This window comes from Stegostoma tigrinum, chromosome 31 (genome assembly GCF_030684315.1).
Source record: "Stegostoma tigrinum isolate sSteTig4 chromosome 31, sSteTig4.hap1, whole genome shotgun sequence".
In the NCBI taxonomy this organism is placed as follows: Eukaryota; Metazoa; Chordata; class Chondrichthyes; order Orectolobiformes; family Stegostomatidae; genus Stegostoma; species Stegostoma tigrinum.
Window position 1 is genome coordinate 25,544,404 of NC_081384.1, and position 22,941 is coordinate 25,567,344.

The 22,941-nt window shown below is 42.4% G+C and overlaps 1 protein-coding gene across 4 annotated transcripts in view; it reads left to right on the forward strand.

Annotated features, from left to right (window-relative positions):
- hrob (homologous recombination factor with OB-fold) overlaps nt 1-22,941 on the forward strand; it is a 41,241-nt gene that overhangs the window by 12,687 nt on the left and 5,613 nt on the right. Inside the window, exons 4-9 of one of the 4 annotated variants that reach the window (XM_048560737.1) lie at nt 4,474-4,557; nt 8,144-8,284; nt 9,501-9,609; nt 15,309-15,394; nt 16,415-16,537; nt 21,074-21,275. In XM_048560737.1, the coding sequence (XP_048416694.1) occupies nt 4,474-4,557; nt 8,144-8,284; nt 9,501-9,609; nt 15,309-15,394; nt 16,415-16,537; nt 21,074-21,275 (745 nt within the window). The remainder of the gene's footprint in view (nt 1-4,473; nt 4,558-8,143; nt 8,285-9,500; nt 9,610-15,308; nt 15,395-16,414; nt 16,538-21,073; nt 21,276-22,941) is intronic. The other 3 variants (XM_048560739.1, XM_048560738.1, XM_048560740.1) reach the window with 3 other exon arrangements.

The window sequence follows — 22,941 nt, forward strand, 5'->3', positions numbered from 1 at the left end:
TTACCTGAAACAAAAACAAAGTTGCTGGAAAAGTTCAGCAGGTCTGGCAGCATCTGTGAAGGAAAAAATAGAGTTAATGTTTTGGGTCTGGTGACCCTTCCTCAGAACTGCGAGATGAGTTTTGTGGGGCACAAGCAGGCTGAAACAACGGGTCTGCCCAGACAGTCTTATTTGTGGATTTTTAGCAGGAGGTAGAAATGAGCTGTGTCGGGTTGGGAGACTATTAGCTTGGAAGTGGAGTGGAGGAAATCACCAGGTGAAATTAGATCAGTAACTATAGTGGATACAATGGCCTGATGTTCCATGGTGGGGTCATGGTTCAGGGGAAGGTAGAAGGAGGTATCTGAGAGTTGGCACTTAGCCTCTGCAAAGTAGAGGTCAGTACGCCAGACTACAACAGCACTACCTTTATCGGCAGGCTTAATGACACAGTCAGGGGTGATCTGAGTGCATGGAGTGCAGTCAGTTTGGAGGGAGATAGGTTGGATTTAGAGAAAGGGGCAGCAAAATGGAGGCGACTAATGTCACGTTGACAGTTCTCGATGAAAAGATTGAATACAGGTAAAAGGCCGGAGGGAGAGTGTTGAAGTTGGGCAAAGGGCTCTGTGGGATGCGAAGAGAACTCTTGTCCAAAGAAATGAGTACGGAGGCAAAGACAGCGGAAGAAGAGTTCAACGTCATCATGCCCAAACTTTACGGTGGGGACATGGGAATAAAGCTGAGGCCTTTGCTGAATACGGAGCATTCATCATCAGAGAGTGGAAGGCTGGGGGGGAATGGTGAATATTGGACAGGAGGTGGAGTTGGGAGAAGGAACGGAGTCAGGGCAAAGGGGAGGAGAGGAAGGTTCCAGAGGGCTGTGGGTATTTTTGAGTTGTTGCATCTTGTGGGCCTTGATGCCTGAAAGGAAAAGAAAATGTTTCTTGTTAGCATGACGAATGAGCTGGAGGATGAAGTGGAACTCCAGAGCCAGTGCATTACAATGCTGTTGTAGAGACAGGTTGAGAGTATGCGTGTGGTGCCGCATCGCACTGAGCTGGTGATCCATCCTCAGAACTGTTCTCAGGAAGCGTCACCAGACCCAAACCGTTAACTGTTTTTTTTTCCTTCAAAGATGCTGCCACTCCTGCTGAGCTTTTCCAGCAACTTTGTTTTTGTTCCTGATTGACAACATCCACAGTTCTTTTGGTCATTCTTACCTGGTCTAGTCTGTATTTGATATGACTCACAATACACAGAGACCCCAGAAAAGTAACAATCTAACCCTGTACAGTTCTTGTTCTATTGATGTGGCAGATGTGGGGGAATGGCCTTAATAGGATTCGACATTGAATCGGAATCCCATGATGTCATGGCACATAAGACACAATATGGGGAACAAACCTGCTGGTTGTCACCCCCTCCACCTGATAAATCAGTGCTGTTTGCAACTCTCTACCTAGAGGCATTGGCTAGCTTATTTGAGCTGGAAAGCCAGTTTGAAATGCAGAGTGACGCCAACAGCATGGATTTCATTCTGCACTGTTGAGGTTATCATGAAAGTCTGCCCTTTTCAACTTGTGCTGTAACCTGAGGAGTGGTCCCCCTCAGGTTAAAGCCCCACCAGTTGTCTCTTCCCCGTTTCTTTCACTCACACCCCCTCCACTGTCTCTTTCGCGCCCCCCCCCCCACCAATTCTTGATCACCTCCCCCTTCAAAAGCAGCTTAGATCGTGATAGGACAATGGTGACTTTACTCGTTAATTTTATTGGCTAGGCCTCTGCAGGCCTCTCATAATTGTGTATGATCAAGACAGAGACTGATAGATTTCAAGATATTAAAGTCATTTGGGAGATGGGGATAGTGAGGAAGAACTTAAGAAGGGTCATTGAACCAGAAACGTTAACTCTGATTTTTTTTCTTCACAGGTGCTCCGAGACCTGCTGAGCTTTTCCAGCAACTTCTGCATTTTGTCCCTGATTTATAGCAACCACAGTTCTTTTGCTTTTTATTCAGGATTTGTTTCCTTCTGTGCAGCTGCTCTGTCTCGTTAAGGCATTTGGACTTGAAACATGATGTAACTTGACGATGCGTTACTGCTATTTTGAATGATTGGGATCAAACTTCTCTTAGTTATCAATGTTGCTGTGATTCAAAAAGAGCTTCAGGTGTTGTAGTATTTTCTTTTTTCTCCTGGAATGCTTACCATAGGTATTTTTCAGCCATTCAGACTATAGCAGTGCGCTGTAGTTGATTTTGCAACTTTGTCAGAATGCTTGTGGAACTGCCCTCGAGGAAGATGATAATATTTCGTCACAGGTCCTTTCGTTACACCCTGAGAATTCAGCAGAGGCATGGCTGGTATAATCTCAATAATACGGTTGAGTTGCTGTCCAGGTCTTGCTTCCAAATAGTGGTGAGGTAACAACAGCTAGTTTGTACAATAGGACATTTATTGACTTAGGGGATCTTTTGTTAAATGCTTGGTGTAGTTTGTAAAAGGCTAAGCTGGCAGACCTGATAAGATGTTCAATTTTTTTGAATCATTAGTAGACTCTTGAAAGAGTGTGTGTTTTCCAATGTGTATGGAAGGAGGAGTATTTGACTGATCAGACATAAGATGATTTGAGATTAGCACAGGTTGCATTTCCTTGAATGTTTTAGTTGTATCATTGATAATACCGATATTCCATTGCTATGTTTGTGATAAACTTGACATTAAGATGTTATTGACTGACTATAACATATGAGAGAGGAAATGATCTGTGATTGGATAATGCAAAATCCATAAGGGTGGAGGGAAGAAGTAACAAGAGGAAGATGATAGTGGTGGGAGTAATCCATATGCAGTTCTTAAGGACAGTCAGAAGATAATGAAGATATAGTTCAAAACAAAAGGTAGTGCAATTATCGTAGCTGACTTTAATCTGTGTGAAGATTGGGTAAATTATTAAAGGTATTCACAAGGGTTCATTGTGTATTTAGACAGATTCCTAAGACAACATGTTCTGGATCCAACCAGAGCTCAGGCCTTTTTGGATCTGGTAATGTGTGATGAGGCAGGGAGAAAATAGTATTCAATTTGAGGGTCAGAAACAGCTGTACTAAACTTAAATAACTTATAAAAGAATGAAGGCAGTGTTGGTTGGAATGGTCTGTAAAAGTAGTTTAATAGAAACAATGGAAGTCATGATTTATATTAAAGATATATCCTGATGAGGAAGAGGGATCCTAGGAACGGCAAAAACATGGCTAAGAATTGTATCAAATTGAAAGGAAAGAAAACATCAAGTGTAGCAAAGATGTTGATAAACCAGAAGATTGGGAGCGTACTTTTTAAAGCTAACAAAATACAACCAAAAGACAGTAAGGATGGAGAAAATAAACTATGGAGGCAAACTAGCAGGTGATGTTTCAAACAGACAATAAGAGTTCCTTTTAAATGTATAAAAAAGAAAGGAGAAGCTAAAGTGAACACAGGTCTTTTAGAGCACGAAGCTTGGAAAATAATGGGAAACTAGGAAATGGCAGAGAAGTTGTACGAATATTTTGCATTAGTCTTCACAGTAAATATACTAATAACATTCTAAATTCTTGTATTATCAAGAAGGTGGTAAGAAATAAATACACTAATTATCACCAGAGAAATAGTTCCAGTGAGACTAATGTGTCTAAAGGCTGTCACACCTTCTAGGATATTACTGCATCCTGCGCTTTTAAAGATGCTGAGGATTGTCAGATCAGTCGTGATCCTTCTGAATGGAGGAGCAAACTCAAGGGGTCAAATGGTGTATTCCTGTTCCATTTCTTATGGTTGTATTCTTAACAGGATTATTATGGTAGATGTGGAGAAGTTATTGTCTCTTGCAAGATAGAGGGCAAAAACTTATTATGGGGTCGCCCATTTATGACAGAGGTGAAGAGGAACTTCTTTTGAGAGTAGTGTGTCCGTGAAATTCTTTATCACAGAGGGCTATTGACACTAGGACAGTAAGCAGAGTCAAGGCTGAAATAGACAGATTTGTAACTAGTAAGGGAATTGAGGATTATGGAGAAAAGAAATAAAGTGGAGTTTAGGCTTATCAGATAAGACGTGGTCTCATGAATTACAGAGGAGACTGGTGTACTTCTGCTTCCATGCCTTATGGTCCAGCTTTTTCTTTCGGTTTTTGTAGTAATTGTGTGTTTTCAAATAAAATAATTAACAATATTGAATGTTTTAAAGATGTAGTTATAAGGTTTGTATCTAGATATTCCAATACGTATCCTTAAAATGTCTACTAATAATGAGGAACCATACCAATTCATTCGGCATGTATTCTGTAACAATAAATGGACCTGAATTCCAAATATAATATGTAGGGATGAAAAAAGTAAGATTTAGCTGATGCAACAAGGACAAGTGCAATTGAAACTGATGCTGAAATTATAAATAGCTCTTTCTTTTTAAAGCGTGCTGTCCAGTAATTGACTGCTACTCTGCTTGTTTTCCAGCATCTTGGGAAAAACCTGGATGATGTCTTAATTTCAGATCCACAGACACCAACACATGGTGCAGTGCCAAAGCTAAGGCCTCAGGTAAGCCTGCAGGCAGATCTGCACAGCTTCTAGAAATATTATAATGTAGCTTCCTGTTGCATGGAATATTTTCATGCACATTCCGTGAAATATAAGATCAATGTACGCCTATTACTACTTGTCCCTCAGAAGGTTGTGATCAACTATTGTCTGGAAATGTCACAGTCCGTGTGTTGGAGCTGCATTCACTATGCTGTTATGAAGGGAATTGCAGGATTTTGGCACAGTGATAGCAAAGGAACAGCAAATGCTATTTTGAATTCATTAGCCTGTGGGCTTTGACTGGAACCTGCAGATGATAGTGTTGCCAAGGGTTTGCTGCCCATGTGTTTTTAGGCAGCAGAAGTTCCATGTCTGGAAGGTGCTGCCAAAGGAAGCTTGGTGAATTACTGCAGTGCATTTTCAATATGGTACACACTGTTACCACAATGCAAATGTGATGGAGGGAGTGAATGTTGAAGGTAGTATCTAGGGGTGCCAATCATGTGGAATATTGTTGGAGATGCAGCCATTCAGGCAAATGAGGAGTATTCCATCACACTATTGACTTGACAGGCTTTGGGAAGTTAGGAGGTGAGTTGCTTGCTGCAGAATTCCTAGCCTCTGACCTGCTGTTGTAGCCACAGTACTTGTATGACTAGTCCTCTGTTTCTGGTCATTAGGATGTTAGTGGGGGGTGGGAATTCAATGGTGGTGATGCTATGGAATGTCATGTGGTGATAGTAAGCTTCTGTCCTTTTGGAGGTGGTCATTTCTTGACACTTGTCACTGTGTGACAAGTTGTCACTTGTCACCTATCAGCCCAAACCTGAATGTGGTCCAGATCTTGCTACATTTGGACATTGGCGGCTGCTTCACTATCTGTGGAGGTTCCATCACTCCAAGCAATGTTTCCAATGTCCCAAGAATCTATAGTCCTCCGTCTAGCACTATTCAGTCCCATATTCACTTGTTTTAACCTCCCATTTTTGTATTCACTTGGTACCAGGAGTAATCTTCAAATTACTACTGTTAATGCCCAATTTGCTCATTTCAGACCTTCTCTCTCTCACTCTGTATGTGTCTTGCTCATCAGAAAAGGTGAACCAATTGTAGAGCTATGGACTTGGCTATGGTTGCACTTCCCAGTTTAGCAATTTCTTCCCTCAGTACATTGAATTCAATACCACTTGAAAAGCGAGGCAGTGTCACCACCAAGCAGTGCAGCTTCTCAGATGGTCCGAGCACTCGAGCAGTATGTGGATGAAGTTACTTTTTGTTTCCATAATCTGCTACCACACTTCAGAGGTCAGTGCAGCGGCAGGAAATAATGGAATGTCTCTCGGGGGACTCCTGCATTATGTGCCTGATGGGTTTTTTTCTGCCTGACTCTCTATATATCACCCATTCTGTTTTGTAAGGACTGGGCCTTTCTATTTCTGTTCTTTAATTGTGGGCTGAAGTGAGAAAAAAACTGTTTACAAAACTAGGGATTGCAAGGAATGCTGTATTACTTAAAGTAACTTGGTATTCATTGTGGACTCTGTTTGCACAGTTTTGGATGACAGCAGTGATTGTAAATAAACTGAAGCCGAAGGGTTGTGTCCAATTGGAGCTTTGGCAACAATTAATGGGTTGGTTTGTGGGCTAGTGACCAATGACAAAATTCAACTGCCTGCCAACAATTATGTGAGCGGTTCTCAAATTGTTGAACACCTTGGAGCTGTGAACAAGACAGCAATTTTTTGGACCACCATCAACTTAGGAGCTCTTTTTCTGTTGACTACAAAAAGTCACTTTAAGCCTGAAGAAAACTAATTCATTGTATTTTAGCAGCTGCTGTTAGCTGTGTTTTTTATTTTTAATTAATAAGCAAGAGATATTTTCTGGGTTTGTCAGCCACCCTGTGGCTGTTGTAAACCATTGGAAACATCCTGATAAGGATGACTGAAAAGGCAGCATTCTGCCCAGCACAAGAATCATCTCAGCAACGCTTGGGCAAAGAAACCATTGAACACTTTCCCAGTTTATCCCTCTCTCCATAACCCATTTTTTGTGTGTAAGAGAGAGAGTTTATAAAGGGATTACTTTTTAATTAAGACAGTTATGTGCCAGTGGTTTATGATTATAGGCTAATTACTTGTTATAGGTAGTAATTTTTTTTTGTCAAGCAGAAGCCTGATCTGTGCTTTCTGGCAAACTGGGCATAAAAGACAGGTAAATTGGGGAACTCTCTGTACTTTTGGAATGTTTAGCTTTTGTGACAATTCAAACAATAGTGAAGCTTAATTCCAGCATGCCACCCCAGTGAATCTTGGCACCCGCTCCTTGCATACTTTTTGGCTGTAGATGATCACAGCCGTGAATGTGTTATCCACAAAACTCTCAACCTCAGGGATGCACCATAGTTCTTCCAGAGGCTGCCTGAGTTCCAAAACACAGAGCTTAAGTGGTTGCAACTGACTATAATTGTAGCATGTGTTTCTATCCAGGACGTGGAAAACATGCAGGCGTATACATTCCTGGGATCAGAGCTGCCCTCTAGTCTATTAGATAATAAACATTGCTACTCTCTCTCTCAAAAATAAGAGACTTGCCTTCTGTTGACATCACCTTAATTTTCGAGAAGCTAACTCAATGTTTTACTTAACCCTTAATTTCAAACTTTAAAGAAAGTAAAAATTTTTTCTCACTCTTTAGTCTGACTCACTCCAAAGATAAGCAGGGAAAGGAAAGCTACAATTCTCACCAGCCAAATAACATTCAATCTTACTTAATATTTTTTTTTTCAAAATTGAGTGTGCCCACATCAACTCCAGCTTCTGACTCTCTCCTCAGGTAAGTCAAAACAGTAACAATGCAAGTGAAGACCAGCTTTATCAGTATCTTTACACCCCACTGCTTCCTTTTACAGCAGTATGCCACCTGAGCAAAATGGTGAAGATGATAGATTCTTAGTTTTGTAATCTTCTACTTGCAGGCTGCAGTGGTAACTACTAGTCGAGCATCTGGTAACTGACTTAATGCTGGAATCGCCTCATCAACAGGATTTAGAAAAACATTTTCAATACTTTAGGCATGTTCAGTGGGTGGCTGCAGATAGCTTCTTGGTCACTGCAACGGCAAAGTTGGTGTCGGTAAAGGTTGCAGCATACAACAAAAGTGAGAGAATAAATCTTTCAACGAATAAATCTTTCATAATGCTTAAATCATTTCCCAGTAAAAGAGTGCTACTTTACAGCAAATCAGTCAGAGTGTTTTGCCTTTTTTTTGAAAAGCTACACACTACTTGGTTGGGTGAGAAGCTGTATTCTTTATTATTGATTTATTTTCATTCATCCTTCCTTCTCTTAACTACATGCTTCCCTTGAGGTGAATATATATTTTACAAATTCAGTGTGTGAATTTTTGCTGTAATATTAAAGATTGATGAGCCAACAAAGGAGTACAAAAGAAGCTGTGCAGGATTGCTGGCAGCACAAATGGGAATTGGAAAGCTTTTTTGATTTTTTTTGGTACTGTAGAGTAATAACTTGAATTTGAAAAATGCTTATTAATATTTACCTACTTTGTTTAGCTGTGCATAATTTTTCAATCTCACATTAAGGAGGTTCCTAGTTCTCAACAATCTGTTGAAGATGACTTTGGGAGAGGTCCGTGGGCTACCATGAAAGCAGAGTTAAGGTTAGATGAGGAAGATGCTGACTGTTTCCTTCGAAGTTATAGCATTGTCATGGTTCTACGAAAGGTATGGCTTACAAAAATACTTATATTCATGATCTCATGTCTAGTCTTTGGTTTACAGCTCATTCTGTGTAATATTCTCAGGCATAATGCAATTACATAGCGACAATGCTATCAATATGGTAATCTTGAGGGAAGAACTAACTATACTGAGGTGAGTTCAGATCCCACTGTGGCAGTTTATAAATTTGAATTCTTTCTTTGATTTGTTCATGAGGTGTTCTGAACAGGGTCATTATTCATTGCTCATAAAAGGTGGTGTTGAGTTGCTGCCTTAAACTACTGCAGTTTATAGCTGGGACTTTGCCATGGATCTCCAGGAATTTGACCCAGTGACAGTGAAGGAATGGCAATAGAGTTCCAAATTAGGATAATGTAGTTTGGAGAGGAACTTGCAGGTGGTCATGTTTACATGCATCAAATGCCCTTGTTCTAAGTAATAGAGGTTGTGGGTTTGAAAAATGCTGTTGGAGAAGACTTGGTGAGTTGCTGCAGTGTGTCAGTATACATGCAGCTGTACTGTGCTTAGTGAAGGGAATTTGAGAACAAAACAGCCTGCTTGACTGATATTCAGCTTCTTGCACTTAGAAACTGCACTCACTGTTACGGGATTGTATTGCATCACACTTAACCAACGTTCTCTCTAAGCTGTACGTGCCCACTCTGATATTCTGCAGTTGACTCCTGGTTCTGTACGATGCTGCCATGCATGAGCATTGGAGACTCTTACAGCCAGCAAGAAAATTAGGGAGAACACTGGTAACTTGTGCTTCTAGTGGTAGACCGGAGGTAGTTTTTATTCCAGATCACTTTAATTAATAGCTGTAATGGTTTGCAAGTATTCTTCAGGGAAGAAGTCTTTACGGAGTCTGATCCATATCTGAGTGTAGCTAGCATCATTAAACAGATTATCCAGTCATTATCTGTGGCTGTTTGACTGAGATAACTATGTGCAAATTAGCTGCTGTGATTCCTACATTACAAAAGTGATCATAATTAGAAATGTACTTCATTTGTTGTAAAGTACTTTGGATCATCTTGATGTTATCAGAAGGGTTGTGTGATAAGTTATTTTTCTTTCAAAACTAAATGGAGCAGATCAAGTTTTGAATGCATTTGTTAGTTTTAAAGAATTCGTTTTTGTTTTATTGAACAAACTTGTTCAAATAAAAATGATTTTTATTTCAAATGTTTTAACCAACTCTTCATTATTTCTACAGGCGGCCTTAAAGCAGCTGCCAAAAGGCAAGGTGCCAAAAATGGCAGTTCTTGTAAAGTCACTGATACGCACAAATACAGATGCCAGTGCTGTTTTTAAAGATCCATCAGGTAGAGCTTTCCTTCCTCCACAGGAGTGCTATCTTTATTGATCTGGATATGGGTTTAGAAAAATTGTTCTCCTTTTCAGTTATTTCAATAGGGTTAGCAATATGGATTAGGAACTCCATTTAACAATCTTCTCTAGCCAGCTTCATCTCCATGCTATCAGAGTCATCGAGATGTACAGCATGGAAACGGACCCTTCAGTCTGATTCATCCATGCCAACCAGATATACTAAATAAATTAGTCTCATTTTCCTGAATTTGGCCCCTATTCCTGTAAACTCTTCCTATGTACCGATCCAGATACCTTTTAAATATTTGTCATGGTACCAGTCTCCACCACTTCTTCTGGACGCACCACCCTCTGTGTGAAAAAGTTGCTCCTTAGGTCCTTTTTTAAATCATACCCCTCTCACCCTAACCTATGCCCTCTAGTTTTGGACTCCTGCACCCCAGAGAAAAGACCTTGTCTATTCACCCTATCTGTGCCCCTCATGATTTGATAAACCTCCATAAGGTCACCTCTTACCCTCTGACACTCCAGGGAAAATAGCTCCAGCCTATTTAGCTTCTCCCCATAGCTCAGATTCTCCAACTCTGGCATCATCCTTCTAAATCTTTTCTGAATACTTTCAAGTTTCACAACATCCTTCCTTTAGCAGGGACACCAGAATTGTATGCATTATTCCTAAAATATCCGACCAATGTCCTAGACAGTAACAACGTGACTTCGCAACTCCTATACTGAATGCACTGACCAATAATAGCAAGTGTACCAAATGCTGCGTTCACCATCCTGTCCACCTGCAGCTCTCTTTCAAGGGATAATGAACTTGCATTCCAAGTTCTTTGTTCAGCAGCGCTCTCCAGGACCTTACTGTTAAGTGTAGAAGCCTTGCCCTGATGTGCCTTTCCAAAATGCAGCAAACCACATTTATCTAAATTCAACCCGATCAGTCACTGGCCCATCTCATCAAGATCCTGTTGTAATCTGAGGTAAGTTCCTTTGCTGTCCGCTACAAGTCCAATTTTGGTGGCATCTGCAAACCTAGTAACCATTCCCGCTATGTTCATGTCCAAATCATTTATATAAATGGCAAAATGCAATGGAGCCAGCACTGATCCTTGTGACATACCACTGGTCACGGGCCTCCAGTCTGAAAAGCAGCCCTCCACCACTACCCCCTGTTTCTACCTTCAAACCAGTTCTGTATCCAAATGACTAGATCCCCCTGTATTACATGCGATCTAACTTTGCTAACCAGTCTACCATAAGGAAATTTGTCGAACGCCTTACAGAAGACCATATAGATTACATCCTGTGCCCTCCTTGATCCTCCTTGTTACTTCTTTAAAAAACTTAATCAAGTTAATGAGACACAATTTCCCATGCACAAAGCCATGTTGACTGTCCCTAATCACTCTTTGCCTTTCCAACTACGTCTCCATCCTGTCTCTCAGGATTCCCTCCAACAACTTGCCTGACACCCATGCCAGGCTCACTAGTCGGTGTTTCCCTGGCTTTTCCTTACCACCTTCCTTAAATATAGGAACCACGTTAGCTAACCTCTAGTCTTCCAGCACCTCACCTGTGGCTATCAATGGTATAAATGTGTCAACAAGGAGCGCAGCAATCACTCGTCAAGCTTCCCACAGAGCTCTGGGGTTCACCTGATCAGGTCCTGGGGATTTATCCACACTTACGTATTTTAAGACATCCAACACCACCACCTCTGTAATATGGACATTTTTCAAGATATCACTATTTATTTCCTCACGTTCTCTAGAGTCTTTCTTCACAGTAAACACTGATGCAAAATACTTCTTTAGTATCTCCCATTCTCCTGCAGTACCACATGTAGGCAGCCTTGTTGGTCTTTAAGGAGCTCTATTCTCTCCCTAGTTTCTCTTTTGTTGTTAATGTATTTGTAAAATCTCTTTGGATTCTCCTTAACCCTATTTGTCAAAGCTCTCTCATGTTCCCTTTTTGCCCTCCTGCCCAACAAGTCCTTTTCCCAACTGCACCAGTCTAAGGCTGATCTCTTTCTTCAATATCTGACCAACTTACGAATCCACCGCACTTAAATCCTTCTGAGCAGCTCTAGCAAATCTCCTTGTCCATATATTAGTCCCCTTCCACTTTCAGGTGCAGTTCGTTCTTCTTGTACAAGTCACTTCTACACCAGAAGAGATTCCAACGATCCAAAAATGTGAACTTGCATCAGCTCCTCACCTTGCATTCATCTGCTCTATTCTCCTATTCCTACCCTCACTAAATTGTGGCACTGGGAGTAATCCAGATATTACTACCCTTGAGGACGTCTAACTTCCTATCTTCTCTCCTCAGAATCTCATCCTTGTCTCTTCCTATGCCATTAGTTCCAATGATCACAAAAACCTCCTGCAGGTCCTCTCCCCTTTGAGAATTCTGGTGGCATCTGCAATTTGCCATCCCACCCCACCCCCACCCCATGATCTTTTCCAAAATGGCACGCTTGTTTGAGATGAGGATAGCCACAGGATATTCTTGCACTACCTGCCTCTCTTTCCCACCTATCCTGGAGGTCACCCATCTACCTGACTATATTTGCAGTTTATCACCCTCCTTGAAACTGCCATCCATCACACCCCCAAACCTGTCAATTCCTCATTGTCTCTAACTGCAGCTCCAACCAATTCATGCAATCCAAAAGATTTGCAACCAATACACTTCCTGCAGACATAATCATCAGTAACATGGAAACTCTTCCTAATCTCCCCCATCCGACTCGAGGAACACATCCGTCTACTAAAGGCCATCTTTGCACCTTAATCTACAAATCCAGAAAACAGCCTAGTCTTACTGCACTAAGAACTCTGCTCCACGCTAAATTAGTAGCTATGTATTATTTTTATCAAGTTTATTTATAAGTCAGATTTGAATTAAAAACGTATAATCAGAAAATAACTCACTCTAAGCACTATTGTAGATTTACAAAAAAAGTCACAGTAAGGTTATGCTTTAAAACTAGCCGTTTAGCTGCTCCAATGTCAGCTGTGAATTTTGCTGTTTAATTTTGTAGATGAGCTCAGATATTCCCCAGATACTTGAAATTAAACAGCAGAGGCAGTCAACTGTGCAGGTTTACTTCTCCATGTTTTTCACTTGTTTAACTTCCCACATGGTCACTGCCTTTGTCTGTCATCCTCCTTTTTAAAGTGGTGTTGTTTTGATCTTTGCTTTGGAACTTTGGAAAAAGAAATGCAACAGCTTATAAAACAGTAATTACTGCTCCTAGAATTGGGGGAAATCGGCTCCAACACTGAAAACACCTCAAAGGAGTAGCTCTTCCAGCCATGATTTTTTTTTAACCTTGGTTTACCCAGAATCCTCTTATGTCCAGTATGCTGTTGTCTTCTGTAATGAATGGAGACCATAGGGTATGTACTGTCTTATAGAGATAGATAATGATTTAGTTGGGGACATTCTGTTTTTTGATTTTATTGAGAATTTGTTGCTAATTACTGTTTTACTTGATCCAAACATACGTTGCTTAGTATTTCTTCTCTCATTTTCCCTTGGAAGCTTCGATCTTGGTTGTTATTTATTTTTTACATGCGTAATCTTCTTTCTTTGTGGTTGTGTGACTTAGTCCTGAGCTAGGGATTTTGGCAGCCTGCCACCCTTCTGCCAGTTGGTAGTAATTATTGCCTCTGGCATGTAGAGTCTGCACACTATTTGGTAGAAGAAAGCATTCTAGTTGACAGTAAAAGTGTATGTTTTCCACCAGGGGTCACTGGGTGATCAAGAAACTTAAGTCATTCCACCTTCTTAGAATAAGCATTCATACCCGCTATTCTTGCCACTGGCTCACAAACAGAATAACTGCACTAACCAAGGGTCAATCTGAAAACTGTATAGTCAAGTAATTACAGGATAAATCCTCATCCATCAAGGCAATCTGAAATGGCCAATCTAAAGGTATGAACTCGGATAATCAATGTAAGCAGGCTAGTTGGCATAATAATTGCAGGCAAACCTAATCTTGGCATCATCCAACATATGGACCTACTCTCACTGATCTCCATTTTGCCTGATAGAAGGATATCTGTTCTGTGGCACAACTCCTAATTTAACTAACATGCAAAGACTAGAAGGGTCCTACTTTTTTTAGGGGATAAGTTATTTAAAATTACAGACAAAATACCGTTTCATTTTTTTTTCTTGATTATCACTTTCAGATTATTTTTAGGTTTCTTTTGCCATTAGAAACAAATACAAAGGATCCCAAGGCCCTTTTCAAAAGCAAAATGCTACAGTTCTCCCAATGTCGTACCCAATCAACCTTTTAAAGACAGATTTTAGATGATTATTATGTTGCTATTTGAGATGCCTTGCTGGACATGAATTGGTTATTGCTTTTCAAATGTTCTCAGCTTTATTGGTATTAGTCAGTCCTGCTGTCAGCTCTCTATGCATTTCTATGAGAGTTGACGACTCCTGTCATACATCTGCTTGTGTAACAGCATCCAAAGATATAAAACAACAGTTTCAATTGTTGAACAGCTTCAATTTGCAGCAAGGGAAAATAAAGAATAACAATTATGATCAGATTTCATATCATGCAATCAGTACAGTTGCCCTGCTTCCCCACATCAGTATTTTGTCTTACTTAACTTAATCAAGATGTATTAACTATCCTTGAGCATTTCCAACATGCTTGTTCTTGTCGAAAGACTTAGCAGTCATACTTTGTTAAAGGAAATCTGCAAATATAAATCCTTTTTTCAATAGCTTTCCGTCCTCACAAGTTGGATCTAGGCTCCTGAACCTTGCGACTGTTAGAAAGTTGGCCACAAACTCTAAATAAAAAAAACTGCCAATTTGTCTTTTTCTTTTGTTGAACTTTAAATGGAACTAGTTTCAAAGTTTCTGCTATGTGAATGGTTATGAGCCTCTGAAACTATGTAACTCCCCAATTATCCCCTTGTAGCAGCATTAATGTCTTTTGTTTGATACTTTTGTTTAATGTTGGTATAGCCTTTTTAAACCTATGCATCTTGACTGTTTAAAAGAACTGCCTCAAAATAATGTTTAGTTTAAAATCCTTTTTCTGAAAAATCCACAAGATATATCCTCCTGGCTTTATTCGTTTAGTAATGTATCATACTGAAGCATATATGATGTTAACGTATATTAACCATCTTCTGCCTGCGAGTTTTTCTTTTCCAACTTGAGAATACACCTTGCCAAGTTTCAAATTAATCATTTCTAAATCTAACTGTGGAGAAATCCAAGTGTCCAAAACAAACAATTCCAAGCGTCTTGATACCAAAGCTGAAAGTTCATTCAGAGCTAATCCTAAATTTTTTGTATTTTAATTTGAGCACCAAGATTTGCATCCAGGGCAAGAAAACAATCTGATGGTCCCTGTTCACATTAATAGAATCCAGCTAGCAATGGATCAGTCAAATTATTTTTCCTTTTGATTGATGAACACTGTTTAATTGTTATGTTTGTACTTGGGGAAGCTATTATCTTGGTTTCTTCCCAACAACCCCTCGCTGCCAAGAATGAACCAGATTAAAGGCTGTGGACAGGCATTTGAGCAGATGCAGCATTCTAAATGATGGAGTTTCTTAAGTCCCTCACTTGGAAGTGTGGTGCTGATGGCTGCTGAAGCTTAGTTTCCTTGAAACCTAATTCTGTTCGTTTATTTGCATAGGTGAAATGCAAGGCACCATTCACAGGCAGCTTCTAGTTGAGCAACTGAACAATCTAAAGGTTGGAACAGTACTTCTCTTGAAACAGGTTGTTAACTCTATACACTGATATTATAATTAGAGTGAAATTTTTGGATCATTTATTTTACTTCTGAACTAGCACTAATTTGTAGAATGACCTTCGGATGTGTTAGGTGGGTGGTGGAGATAATACCAGATATGTTGTGAATTTCACAAGAAGTGAATGATTAACATTAGTAAAGTAGAAATTGCAATTTAGCCAATTATTTAAGAAAATGTCTTTCCCTTCAATTTCCCTTTGTCCATATGGTGGCCCTTCCAATGGATTTTGAACCATGATCGATGCCACCTCTCAACACTTTAGGAACGTTTAAAAGCAAAATACTATGGATGCTGGAAATCTGAAACAAACACCATACTGGAGAAACTGAGCAGGTGTGGCAGCATTTATGAGGAGAGAAATAATATGAATGTTTTGAGAGTAGTATGACTCATCAGAACCAAACATGAATTTTGAGTAAATGACACACCAGACTTGAAACATTCAAGTCTTTTTCTGTCTGCCAGATCTGCTGGTGGTTTATCCACCACCCTGTGTTTGCTTTAGTATCATTTTGCTTGGAGGGATAGTTTGGCTGTTACCATGGCTCCAAAAACATGGCAGATTGGTGGAAAGAGTTTGAGTTGGTGGTGTGGATTAGTAAAAGGAAACAGCCAACTATAAAAGTGCTACATGATATGTTTGGGTCTTTCCAATAATCAAAAAGCATGTAATGCTACTTTTGCAATTACTCTAGCATACAAGGTTTCCATCTATGTAGATGCTAATGTTAGTTGTTGAGGTGTAATACATACCATGCAATATTGCCCATAGAACCTTGAGAATTGTTAGATGCTTTCAGCTATCTACTGAGTGTAATACAATGATACATATTTACACATGTTGTACCTGAATCATGCAACCCAATGTTTTTGATTCATTTGTCTTTCTATGGGGTTGATTGGTTCTAATAAGTCTGAATGTAATTTTATTAAAAGAGAAATCTGTATTTCCGCAGTGCTAACATATTTTCACTTCTGCTTTTAGGTTGGTGTGTTTTCTCCATCACTAAGAAATCATTATTTGAATATAACAGCCAGCAATGTGATAAGAATATACCCACAAGGTGCCAGTGAATGCATCTGTAATCAGCTGGATCAGAGTCCCGAGGCAAGAATATTATGAATGATATGCAATTGAATCAACTATGTATGAGAAGTATTAGTGATAAAAATGATTTTAGTTCTCAAAATAAGCATACCAAATCGCATCGTATACATATGAGAGGTAGCAAAAGGAAGAAGTCACTTATGGGATAATAAAATGTGAGGCTGGATGAACACAGCAGGCCAAGCAGCATCTCAGGAGCACAAAAGCTGACGTTTCGGGCCTAGACCCTTCATCAGAGAGGGGGATGGGGGGAGGGAACTGGAATAAATAGGGAGAGAGGGGGAGGCGGACCGAAGATGGAGAGTAAAGAAGATAGGTGGAGAAGGTGTGGGTGGGGAGGTAGGGAGGGGATAGGTCAGTCCAGGGAAGACGGACAGGTCAAGGAGGTGGGATGAGGTTAGTAGGTAGCTGGGGGTGCGGCTTGGGGTGGGAGGAAGGGATGGGTGAGAGGAAGAACCGGTTAGGGAGGCAGAGACAGGTTGGACTGGTTTTGGGATGCAGTGGGTGGGGGGGAAGAGCTGGGCTGGTTGTGTGGTGCAGTGGGGGGAGGGGATGAACTGGGCTGGTTTAGGGATGCAGTGGGGGAAGGGGAGATTTTGAAACTGGTGAAGTCCACATTGATACCATATGGCTGCAGGGTTCCCAGGCGGAATATGAGTTGCTGTTCCTGCAACCTTCGGGTGGCATCATTGTGGCAGTGCAGGAGGCCCATGATGGACATGTCATCAAGAGAATGGGAGGGGGAGTGGAAATGGTTTGCGACTGGGAGGTGCAGTTGTTTGTTGCGAACTGAGCGGAGGTGTTCTGCAAAGCGGTCCCCAAGCCTCCGCTTGGTTTCCCCAATGTAGAGAAAGCCGCACCGGGTACAGTGGATGCAGTATACCACATTGGCAGATGTGCAGGTGAACCTCTGCTTAATGTGGAATGTCATCTTGGGGCCTGGGATGGGGGTGAGGGAGGAGGTGTGGGGACAAGTGTAGCATTTCCTGCGGTTGCAGGGGAAGGTGCCGGGTGTGGTGGGGTTGGAGGGCAGTGTGGAGCGAACAAGGGAGTCACGGAGAGAGTGGTCTCTCCGGAAAGCAGACAGGGGTGGGGATGGAAAAATGTCTTGGGTGGTGGGGTCGGATTGTAAATGGCGGAAGTGTCGGAGGATAATGCGTTGTATCCGGAGGTTGGTAGGGTGGTGTGTGAGAACGAGGGGGATCCTCTTGGGGCGGTTGTGGCGGGGGCGGGGTGTGAGGGATGTGTCGCGGGAAATGCGGGAGACGCGGTCAAGGGCGTTCTCAATCACCGTGGGGGGGAAGTTGCGGTCCTTAAAGAACTTGGACATCTGGGATGTGCGGGAGTGGAATGTCTTATCGTGGGAGCAGATGCGGCGGAGGCGGAGGAATTGGGAATAGGGGATGGAATTTTTGCAGGAGGGTGGGTGGGAGGAGGTGTATTCTAGGTAGCTGTGGGAGTCGGTGGGCTTGAAATGGACATCAGTTACAAGCTGGTTGCCTGAGATGGAGACTGAGAGGTCCAGGAAGGTGAGGGATGTGCTGGAGATGGCCCAGGTGAACTGAAGGTTGGGGTGGAAGGTGTTGGTGAAGTGGATGAACTGTTCGAGCTCCTCTGGGGAGCAAGAGGCGGCGCCGATACAGTCATCAATGTACCGGAGGAAGAGGTGGGGTTTGGGGCCTGTGTAGGTGCGGAAGATGGACTGTTCCACGTAACCTACAAAGAGGCAGGCATAGCTGGGGCCCATGCGGGTGCCCATGGCCACCCCCTTAGTCTGTAGGAAGTGGGAGGAGTCAAAAGAGAAGTTGTTGAGTGTGAGGACGAGTTCCGCTAGGCGGATGAGAGTGTCGGTGGAGGGGGCCTGGTCGGGCCTGCGGGACAGGAAGAAGCGGAGGGCCTTGAGGCCATCTCCATGCGGAATGCAGGTGTACAGGGACTGGACGTCCATGGTGAATATGAGGTGTTGGGGGCCAGGGAATTGGAAGTCCTGGAGGAGGTGGAGGGCGTGGGTGGTGTCACGGACATAGGTGGGGAGTTCCTGGACCAAGGGGGCGAAAATGGAGTCCAGATAGGTGGAGATGAGTTCGGTGGGGCAGGAGCAGGCTGAGACGATGGGTCGACCAGGGCAGGCAGGTTTGTGGATTGTGGACCTATGTCCGTGACACCACCCACGCCCTCCACCTCCTCCAGGACTTCCAATTCCCTGGCCCCCAACACCTCATATTCACCATGGACGTCCAGTCCCTGTACACCTGCATTCCGCATGGAGATGGCCTCAAGGCCCTCCGCTTCTTCCTGTCCCGCAGGCCCGACCAGGCCCCCTCCACCGACACTCTCATCCGCCTAGCGGAACTCGTCCTCACACTCAACAACTTCTCTTTTGACTCCTCCCACTTCCTACAGACTAAGGGGGTGGCCATGGGCACCCGCATGGGCCCCAGCTATGCCTGCCTCTTTGTAGGTTACGTGGAACAGTCCATCTTCCGCACCTACACAGGCCCCAAACCCCACCTCTTCCTCCGGTACATTGATGACTGTATCGGCGCCGCCTCTTGCTCCCCAGAGGAGCTCGAACAGTTCATCCACTTCACCAACACCTTCCACCCCAACCTTCAGTTCACCTGGGCCATCTCCAGCACATCCCTCACCTTCCTGGACCTCTCAGTCTCCATCTCAGGCAACCAGCTTGTAACTGATGTCCATTTCAAGCCCACCGACTCCCACAGCTACCTAGAATACACCTCCTCCCACCCACCCTCCTGCAAAAATTCCATCCCCTATTCCCAATTCCTCCGCCTCCGCCGCATCTGCTCCCACGATAAGACATTCCACTCCCGCACATCCCAGATGTCCAAGTTCTTTAAGGACCGCAACTTCCCCCCCACGGTGATTGAGAACGCCCTTGACCGCGTCTCCCGCATTTCCCGCGACACATCCCTCACACCCCGCCCCCGCCACAACCGCCCCAAGAGGATCCCCCTCGTTCTCACACACCACCCTACCAACCTCCGGATACAACGCATTATCCTCCGACACTTCCGCCATTTACAATCCGACCCCACCACCCAAGACATTTTTCCATCCCCACCCCTGTCTGCTTTCCGGAGAGACCACTCTCTCCGTGACTCCCTTGTTCGCTCCACACTGCCCTCCAACCCCACCACACCCGGCACCTTCCCCTGCAACCGCAGGAAATGCTACACTTGTCCCCACACCTCCTCCCTCACCCCCATCCCAGGCCCCAAGATGACATTCCACATTAAGCAGAGGTTCACCTGCACATCTGCCAATGTGGTATACTGCATCCACTGTACCCGGTGCGGCTTTCTCTACATTGGGGAAACCAAGCGGAGGCTTGGGGACCGCTTTGCAGAACACCTCCGCTCAGTTCGCAACAAACAACTGCACCTCCCAGTCGCAAACCATTTCCACTCCCCCTCCCATTCTCTTGATGACATGTCCATCATGGGCCTCCTGCACTGCCACAATGATGCCACCCGAAGGTTGCAGGAACAGCAACTCATATTCCGCCTGGGAACCCTGCAGCCATATGGTATCAATGTGGACTTCACCAGTTTCAAAATCTCCCCTTCCCCCACTGCATCCCTAAACCAGCCCAGTTCATCCCCTCCCCCCACTGCACCACACAACCAGCCCAGCTCTTCCCCCCCACCCACTGCATCCCAAAACCAGTCCAACCTGTCTCTGCCTCCCTAACCGGTTCTTCCTCTCACCCATCCCTTCCTCCCACCCCAAGCCGCACCCCCAGCTACCTACTAACCTCATCCCACCTCCTTGACCTGTCCGTCTTCCCTGGACTGACCTATCCCCTCCCTACCTCCCCACCCACACCTTCTCCACCTATCTTCTTTACTCTCCATCTTCGGTCCGCCTCCCCCTCTCTCCCTATTTATTCCAGTTCCCTCCCCCCATCCCCCTCTCTGATGAAGGGTCTAGGCCCGAAACGTCAGCTTTTGTGCTCCTGAGATGCTGCTTGGCCTGCTGTGTTCATCCAGCCTCACATTTTATTATCTTGGAATCTCCAGCATCTGCAGTTCCCATTATCTCTAAGTCACTTATGGGAGTTGTTTATAGGCTCCCAAACAGTAACCATAATGTAGATATTTTTAAAAAAGGGGTCTTGTAAGAAAGATGCAATAATAATTATGGGTGATTTTTAATCTACAATAGATTGGACCAGACAGACCAGCAAACGTAATTGTTAACTCATAACTCCGTTTTGCTCATTAATCCTCAGTTAATATTTAAATACCGCCTGCCACCAATTCCTTGAGCCCTGATTTTGTGTGATAATGTTTTCTGTGGCACAGTATTTGAATATATTTGAAAATCCAACATGCATCCACTTATTTTCGTTTTTTCTACTAAGTTACAATCTCAAATTGCCTGAGAGTTATTTTGTCTCGAACGTTATTTCTGCTTCATAAATATGGATGCTCAGTGAGTGGAGTTTTTTTCCAAATGAATTTTTGAGTGAAATGTAATCTGATTTTAAATATTTTTCCTTGTTTTCAGAACCACGTTGCCTTTCAACACCCCACCTTTGACTTACTCGCCAGATCTCCCTCTAAACCAATCGTGGAGAGAAATTCCTGCACTGACTCTACATCGTGGGCTTCTCAGACACCACCTTCTAGTACAAGGAGAGAAAGCATGGAAACATCTGAATATAAAGGCACCGCATTACAAGAATGTTGTACAGAAGACTGGGAAGCAGGTAAGTGAGATATTAAGAGAAATGTACATGACGAGTATGTTTTAAAAGAATTTGCATATAGATAATATAAATATTTGCTAATGGTTCAGGGTAAATTTCAGAAATGTGTACTGTCCTGTGATAATCTTAAAACAAACTGTTTACTTAACTGCAATGGATCTCCTAAAATCCATAAAACTAATCCCACCACCCGAATCAGGCTATGCTGAGAGTTCCGGTGAATCGAATAACTTGGGCCGTAGATAGGATTTTTAACTAAATAGTGCGGGAGTGGGTTCAGTTGCATGTAAAATTAGAAGATCAGAAGTAAAGGAAAATGTAGGATTGTAGTTTAGAGTTGGGGCTGATTATTACCAGCAAATGAAAGGATGAGACAGAATGTCATGTTGCACCAAGAAACCATAAAAGTGTTGGGAAACTGGGTAATTGAACAAACAAACATAAAGGCTTTGTATAACGCAAAAGCATTTGGAATAACACAGGCAAACTGATGGTACAAATAAAGATGAATAATTGTGATCTGATGTCCCTTACAGAAACGTGGTTATAATGAAATCAAAACTGGAAACTTAACATTCATGCTTTTGGAGAGACGGTTGGAATGGAAAAGGTGGTTGGGTAGCGTTCCAAATAAGATTCATAATAAAGGTATTTGTGAGAGATGATATAGACTCATGCTGTAGAGTCTATTTGGGCAGAGGTAAAAAGAAGATATTGGTAACAGTAGCCAGTCTGTTTTAAAAAAAAGGCTATAAATCGACAAATAATAGGAGCATATAAAAACAATAGAGCAATAATTATAGGTGACTTTAATTTTGCTGTTGATTGGGTCAATCAATTTGGAAAGGGTAGCTACCACTATGAATTCAGTGAATGTATTAGGGGCATTTTTCCAGAGCTATATGTCATAGCCTGTTCCCTGGTTGACTCTATCTTGCATTGAGCTAATAAGGCAACTTTAATAAATGACTTCCCAGAATAAAATATCCTCTAAGAAGTAATGAACACAACATGAATTTAATATTCAGTTTGAGAGTGAGGAAATTGGATCAGAAACAATTTTCATTAACTTAAATGAAAGAAATTGCAATGAAATGAAAATAAAGTAAACTGGGTGGATAGATTATCATGAATCCCGGTAAGGAGGAAAGATTCTACGAGAGTGATAAATCAGCTGTAGCTAACCAAGGAGGTTAAGAAGAGTATAAAATTGAGAGGAAATGCATGTAGGAAGCTGAAGTCACTGATAGCACCAAAGACTGAGAGAAATTCAGAATCCATCAAATGATAATGATGATAGAAAATAAACAAGAAGGCCAAACTGGTGAGAAATATAAAAACTGACAATAAGAGCTTCTTTTAAATAAATGAAGAGGAAAATAGAGGTCAAAGTGAACATAAGCCCTCAGAAAATTAAAATCCTTCTTAGTATAAAGTGGAAAAAATGAAGAAATAATGTTGAACTTTTAATTATATTTCTTTATTTTTCTACTTTGTACTGAGATGGTGCTGGGAGTGGTAACATTGCACACTTTTCACTCTACCCCTGTATTCCTGTATTTGAGTATGTGAGAATAAAATCTAATTCTAATTGTAAAATGACTCTGGGAGATGGTTACGTAGAACAAGAGAATGACAGCGGACTTAAACAGATATTGTGCATCGG